At 41.4% G+C, this 7,970-nt stretch overlaps 1 protein-coding gene across 1 annotated transcript; it reads left to right on the plus strand.

The window, feature by feature from the left end:
• The first annotated feature begins 1,708 nt into the window (after nucleotides 1-1,708).
• On the plus strand, nucleotides 1,709-2,440 carry LOC134201727 (uncharacterized). Its single transcript, XM_062676974.1, has one exon. The coding sequence runs from the start codon at nucleotides 1,709-1,711 to the stop codon at nucleotides 2,438-2,440; it is 732 nt and encodes a 243-aa protein (XP_062532958.1).
• Nucleotides 2,441-7,970: the final 5,530 nt, after the last annotated feature.

The raw sequence follows: 7,970 nt of genomic DNA on the forward strand, positions 1-7,970 counted from the left end.
CATTGCGAGGCACGTACCGCCTTTTTATACTGGCCGGCGCAGCTGGCTTATTTATGAGTCACTTCTGTTGCACCTGTTGTTTATGAGTCGAATGACACGGCCGGCGCACCTGGCTTGTGTGAGTCACTCCTATTGCACGTGCTAAACAGAAATATCGTTAACGCCGTCATATTCATAACATCTTAAACAATCACCTACGAATAAATATTATTTATTCGGTAGACAATCACAACGGTTGTATAGTTTTGGGAAGGGATTTTTTGTAACGCCATCTCGTAAAGTATTTCGGTATTACATTAATATAAAATAATTAATAATTGGGAATTTAATTGTTTTTATGATTGAACAATCACCAATAGTCGTCGAACAAACGATAATTGATCAAAATGAATTAATCTGAGCGATAAAAATAAAGATAGCTAGTAAGGGAGGCTCACTTAACGGTGATCATTTGTTTAATTAATTATAAATAAACAAAAGAAGAACAAACAATTTTTACATTCGAACATTAACGAACAAACGACGAACAAATAATTAAAAATAAAAAAAGGGGGGCCAAATTTACAGAGCCCTATAGCTCGCGAGTAGGAGGGGTGGGTGGGTAGTCAGACTGTGCTGTTGTCAGTGTCGTGCTCGTAATTAAATACATTTATGAACGATTGTGTGCTTTATAAAAGTGAGAAATGTGCAAGAGTCTATTGTTATGTTATGCCCCTCACACTAGTACCTAAGTCATATATCAATTCTCATAAACACATAATGTACTCTAACTCTTAGTTCTTAAGTTCTAAATCATTGTTACTATATAACATACTTATTTCCTCATGTTACTAAATCATATGTATATTGTTTACTTTACATCAGATATTCGTTTGGAATTAGAACATTAGTTAACACACATTGGTAAAATTGGTAAAATTCCGTCATTTACTAATTGTGTCCGAATGAACCGTATTGGTAAACATATTTAGAACCCGTAAGATTCTAAATATGTTTACCAATACGGTTCATAGTCTAAATGACTCATTTACTAATTGTTTAGTAAATACTATTCATGTATAAATTCTCTTTCTCCTTGAAACTGAGGAGTTCGTCATCAATCTTCAAGCTCATAACATCGTAACTCTGTCCGTGTAACATCAGATTTTTGTAAAGGATAAATAAATTCAGTGTATATTAAAATAAAGTTTTTTTTTAAAACTACAAAACCGCTCACCGCGTAACACTATGAACGGTGTTAAGACTATCCCGAAAACATATGGAACAGAGAATACACCACCAAAATTCAAACAAAGGTGCATAAATACGGTCCACCAAAGGGATGTTCAAAGTACGCGAAAACCCCGGGACATCTCATACGAATATTATATCTACTATCCCTACGTGTATGTAAGTGAAAGAAAAATATCTAAGTGGAAGACAATTTCCGCCTTTAAATTATAATCTCAACGACCAAAAAAACACTGATAAGCGACATCTAGTGTGCTTTGTCAAAACAACTGAGACAAACCCCTTGTTAAATTCTAACTTGCCATCTAGTGACAAACAACGACACTACTTAATGAGTGGAAGAAAAAGTACTGTACGTTTCCAATAGAGTTCAGTAAAATAAAAAATAACATAAAAAATAAAAATTATGGAAGAAATAAAAGACATGTTCTTGAATTTGCAACAAGACATAAAACAACAAAAAGAAGATATGGTAAAGATGAAGGAAGACATCAAAAACATAATATTTAACAGCCTTACCGAGAAGTTTAGCAGCTTAGAACTAAAAAACGAGCTTTTAGAACAAAAAATTGAAGAACAAAATAGAAAGATGAACAACTTAGAAAGACAGTCTAGACGCAAAAACTTGGTCATGTTTGGTGTAGAAGAGCGCGAAAACTCATACCACGAACTTGAAGAAATGATAATCAGCATAATAAATACAAATTTTAAAGTATCCTGCGAAACTAACAGCATTGAAGCAGTACGTAGGTTGGGAAAAAAGGGAGAGAAGACCAGACCAGTAGTAATAACGTTCAACACATTAGGATTAAAACTAAAAATTCAGAAAGACAAATATTGTTTACAAAAAACCGCATACTACATAAAAGAAGACTATCCAATTGAAATCTTAAAAAAGCGCAAAGAGTTGCAAGCCCAGTTAGAGAGAGAAAAAGAAGCAGGAAATAGAGCAATTATAAGATATGACAAACTTATCATACTGAATAAAAAACATTCTCCCCGCAATCAACCAAACAAGAGATACCTTTCCGAATCCCCGGAGACACCTATGACTGCTAGCCAAGAAACTCAACACGTTGAAAAACAACCTTTGAAGAAAACCAAAGCGAGGAACATGAAAAGCTACATAACACAGACGCCCAAACTAGTATTCGCCCAGAAAGAAGCACCTCAAAACCAAACAAAGACTTCCAAGGATAATGCAAAATAGCAATCAACACTAGAACTCCCACACCCACATATCATCTCCCAATACGGCCGGTCACCGCGGGAGAGTTCGACCAAAACCCACTAAGGGAAACCACTTTAAAGAACAATACCTTCAGCACCTTCAATATCTGCACCTTCAATGTAAAATCATTAGCTTCCGAATTAAAATTTATAGAGCTTAAGGCAGCGTTACAAGGCATCAACCACGATGTAATAGGACTGTGCGAAGTCCGCCGCTTTGGTGAAAAGATAATCGAAGATGACAAATACATTATGTACCACATAGGCCAAACCAAAGGACTACACGGGGTAGGCTTCCTAATCAAGAAGATACACAAGGAAAATATCATATCATTCATTGGTATATCTGAGAGAGTGTGCATACTAGTGTGGCGGGTAGCCATGATACAACGCAAGATAATTGACAGATGCCTGAATCTCGCTTACGACATTTTCAAGATAAAGCGCATATATACAAGTTCCGAACAACAACATTCGGACCGTCGGTCTACCGAGCAATATCACCCGCTCGGTGGAAGATCTTCCCTTTGTCGTATATCTTCACAAACTGGTGACCCCGACGTGATTCCCACACAACCTTCTGATTCATCATCAGCGCATCAAGAACTTCGGCTACCACAATCCCCGCATTCTCGCAGATAAAAGCACGTCATTGACAGTCGTCCCACAGCAAGCCAGCATCGCAGCCTCAACAGGACCATCGCAGCCGACTCACCGCGCTTCCTGGTCCTACGGCACGCAACTTCACTGCCTCGTCACGCCGCTACAGTTCATCGCAGCCCACGACCGGATCATCAACGCTTGGGGTCACACATCTCCGGCGTGGCAGCTCTGCATCACATGGACTACGCACGACACGCACGCAACATTCAAGCTCAGTCTCGACTCACCGCAGACTTCGAGCAGCACTGGCGACAATCACGCAGCATTCAGCTCAGTTTCGACTCACTGCAAACTTCGAGCAGCACTGGCGACACGCACGTAGCATTCAAGCTCAGCCTCGACTCACCGCAGGCTTCGAGCAGCACTGGCCCTTGCAAGCTAATCTCAGCACGGACAACGCTAACTAAAAATGACACGACATCCAGTCTCGGAGGGGAGTGATGTCGCGGGTAGCCATCATTCAACGCAAGATAATTGACAGATGCCTGAATCTCGCTTACGACATTTTCAAGATAAAGCGCATATATACAAGTTCCGAACAACAACATTCGGACCGTCGGTCTACCGAGCAATATCACCCGCTCGGTGGAAGATCTTCCCTTTGTCGTAAGCCCCAAACTAGAAATCGTGCTAGAAAAGATACGTCTCGCAATTATCCAGGCATATGCCCCAACTGAAAACTCGTCGCAAGAAGATATAGTAGTCGTCGTGGCCTAACGGATAAGACCTCCGGTTAATTCGTGTTGAAGCGATGCACCGGTGTTCGAATCCCTCAGGCGGGTACCAATTTTTCTAATGAAATACGTACTCAACAAATGTTCACGATTGACTTCCACGGTGAAGGAATAACATCGTGTAATAAAAATGAAACCCGCAAAATTATAATTTGCGTAATTACTGATGGTAGGACCTCTTGTGAGTCCGCGCGGGTGGGTACCACCACCCTGCCTATTTCTGCCGTGAAGCAGTAATGCGTTTCGGTTTGAAGGGTGGGGCAGCCGTTGTAACTATACTTGAGACCTTAGAACTTGTATCTCAAGGTGGGTGGCGCATTTACGTTGTGGATGTCTATGGGCTCCAGTAACCACTTAACACCAGGTGGGCTGTGAGATCGTCCACTCATCTAGCAATAAAAAAAAAAAAAAAGAATACCAGAAATGAAATAGATTATATTATGACCACGATTCCTAACATAGTTTCTAAATACGAAGTACTATCATCTTTTTCGTTTGGATCAGACCACAGATTATTAAGAACTACAATTCACCTAAAATCAACAAAGAAAAATAGACGCAATTTCTGTAGTGTGTCAACAAACCTAAAAAGTATAGCCGAACAAGAAATATACCTCAAAAACCTCAAGAGCTACATACCAGAACTTATTACGACGTACGTACGTATTACGAATCGTAAAATGTATAAAGGAAAGTTTGAAAGGAATAAAAAGGCCAAAAAAGAGCAGAATCTTGTCAGTGGAAGTGCTAGAACTTATAAAAGAAAGGAGCAAACTACAAAACAAATCTAAATTGAATAAAATAGACAGGGAAAAATTTAAATCACTTTATAAACTAACTAACAAAGAAATAAGAAAATGTTACGATATCTATAGGACAAACATAATACAAAAGCACCTTGAAAAATCAAGATCTGCTAAGAAAGGTCGACAAGAATTAAATAAATTAAAAATCTGGATCCCATCACTACAGGCCGGCACTAATAAATGTAAATGACGCGACGGACATGAATAAATGTAGAATAGATACTGTTCGCGACGAACATAAAAATCATAGTTGTTCCCGACGGACATTTAGAAAAGTTAGAAATAGTTTTAGAATAACAAATAAATAGATACGTAAAAATAGTTATAGAAAATGTCCGTAATAAATAGTTATGTTAGAAATAAGTTGACATAAAACAGAGAATAAATAGAAATAAAGAATAGCCAAATAGACAGTACGTTAAAAATAAGTTAGCATAAAAATGTAAATAGATAGTTAAACATGGAAACAAGTAACTTTGTAAATATTTTGTTTGAAAATAAAGATTGGTCCTCGTGGTCTTTAATTTGGCGTGGGAACGCGGGAGCGAGTCACAATACGGGCGAGCGCTAATGGAGCGACCAGGCAAACAATAGGCGAGCGAGGCGGCCGAGAGAACAATAGACGCCCACCGTGCTCGGACTCATAATAGCGCTGGACGAGTGCGCGTGGGCGACCATAAATAGAGGGCCTACCTCGCTGCAAATTCGCCCGGGACACCAGTGCGCAGAGGATCCAAATTGGTTGTGCTGTACAATTTGTCGAACCCAAACGTGAGAGTGTTCAATCTAGTGTAGTTGTTACGGCGCGGAGACGTTCCGGACAACAGTACACAGGACCCGGGAACAGGTAAGTGGATTGACACTTTTTATTCCTAGACATTAGTCTAATACGGGTAGGTGTCGTCCAGCCTGTGTAGCTGCGTCACCATTTTATTTGTTGATAAAATTGGCGGACGTTAGCGCCACCAGAGTCTGGCCCCCTGTGTTTATTCCCAGTCCTGTCCTGCCCCTTGGGGTTAGGCGGGACCGAAGCTAAACCCGATTTGCTGATTATTAGCCCCGCAAGGGAACGGTAGTGTCGGGAACTAGTCGGGAGCGGTAAGTAGTGTTTAGTTAGTTTGCCTGTACATAATAGTATATTAACGTTTTAAATTAGCTTGTAATTCTGTATTTTTTCTTAGTTTTAATCAATAAAGTCCGCAAGTAGTTTCTTCAAAACTTCTTGATACAATAGTGACGCTAGTCCGTCAACCAATAGGAAGCGTTGTTCTTTCTACAAAATTTTTACAATAGCCTAGTTAATATTTTTTTTAGTTCTACCCTCATTTGCCTTAATTTTTTCTATGTCTTTAATTGTAAATATTATTAGATTATTTGATAGTTGTGGTACCGATAGACGGCACCCACAGTGGTAAACCTCCACCTAATAATTGATTGTAAATTTTTATTTTGCTTATTTTCTCTTTATATTAGTTATAGTTTCAGTAGCATTCATTTAGGTTATTTGAAGATAGTTGCTAGTATCTGTATATACTTGTTGTTTTTGTTTTTCTTAATCGTTCTGTCGCCGTCTTTGGCCAATATTGCGGCTTTGTTTTAATTGCAATTTATAAATTAATTATTACAAAATTACTCATTAAGTTAGGCGTCCAAGTATTTATCACAACTAGGATAAAGTGATCTCTATCGATCCAGGAATAGTGTTATTCCACATGGAACGATATCATGCTTTGGAATAAAATACATTAGTAACTATTCACACCAAATCATTTGCTTAACATTAACTACCATCTTCAATCGTTTCAATCCATTTTATTTTATTCTTTTATCTTATTGTTATTTTTATTTAACTTTGTTATTTTTAACTACCAAGTCCGCTGACGGGCCATGGACGTTGACAGAAGGTGAAGAACGACGGTGGGGGTGGTAGCATTAGAAAGTAGTTAATTAATTTTAGGCAAGTAGTAAATTAAAACAAAATTTTATTAAATTTCTAAGTTAATTCTATTCATATATTCATATTATTACTGCTTTTGTGTCCACTGCCGAATTCGGCTACCACAACAAAAAAAAAAAAAAACCTCCTTTAACACTGCAACTGAACCGACTGGGACCTGATGATAAAAACAACCAGTTAATAAGTTAGCAACATCATGTCTGGGGGGTCACCTCCCCCCAATATCAGCACACCCGGTCCGTCCCGAAAGGGACATCAGGCAATAGCGGGCTCACCCGCTTTTTGCTCCCTACCTGCTCGCCCGGAACTAGGCACCGGAACGGACGACCGGCCCGGTCCTTCGGGCGCGGCCCGAGGGTCACCGAGGATCGGTCCGGGGGAAAGTTTCTTTCCCTTACCGGCAGATTGCTCGGGGTCCCTTCGGCCGCGCAAGAAGGCAAGGTCCGAGTCCGACCGGAGCTCTTCCGAGGCAAAAGATAAGCGCCCCCGGATAGGACCGTCATCTAAATCCTTAAGCGAGATGGAGGGGGACGAGGCTGAGGACAACGAGGACACAACCTCGTCCGAGGACTCGTCCTCTTACGACAGCGAATCCTCAGTCTCGTCCCACTCCACCTCTAAGAGTGTGGAAAGAACCTCCCCAAAAAAGAAACCAATTCCTAAACCTAGGAGGAGTCTAGGGATGGTGGAGGTCCACCCAGTAAAACAGCTGCGTACTCCTCCTCGGTCCCCTTCTCCAGCCATTTCTCCCATTCCGTCGGTTAGACGTAGGGGTGCCCCCACCTTAAGCAGCACGGTGGGCAATCTAGAATCAACTAGATATATGGACCTTGAGTCTACCGCCTCCCACCCTAAAATTACACCCAATCCCATTCCATCTCCAGTACCTTCCACCTCCTATGCTGCAATAGCAGCAACTCAAAAGCCATCGACCACGACTCATAGACCAGAGTTAACCAAGTCCCCTGCTCCAGGAGGGATCCGTGCTAACGAGGCACCCCGCCGCCACCCACCTATTATGGTGGAAGCGCTCCCGAACTGGTCTCGCCACATGGCAGCCATAAGGGAGCGCTTGGGGCGGGTCCCGTCTGTGCGACCCTATGGAACAGGGTTTAGATTTCTGCCCGCGTCGGCAGAAGAATACAGGGTGGTTCAAGCCTACCTCGCGGGGGCCTCCTCCGCGGACAGCGCCGTAAAGTGGTACTGTTATGCGTTAGAGGAGGACATCCCCGCGAGGGTGGCGATTCGAGGCCTGCCCGCTGACACCGACGCGGCAGAAATCATAAACGCCCTAAAGGAGCTGGGGTTCCCGGCCCGCTACGCCCGGTGCATAAGGGCAAAGAGAGGGAG

The sequence above is a fragment of the Bombyx mori genome, chromosome W (assembly GCF_030269925.1).
Source record: "Bombyx mori chromosome W, ASM3026992v2".
Taxonomy (NCBI): Eukaryota; Metazoa; Arthropoda; class Insecta; order Lepidoptera; family Bombycidae; genus Bombyx; species Bombyx mori.

What these genes read in the sequence shown, in the direction of transcription:
- LOC134201727 (XM_062676974.1), top strand. Translation starts at nt 1,709, where the DNA reads ATGAAGGAAGACATCAAAAACATAATATTTAACAGCCTTACCGAGAAG.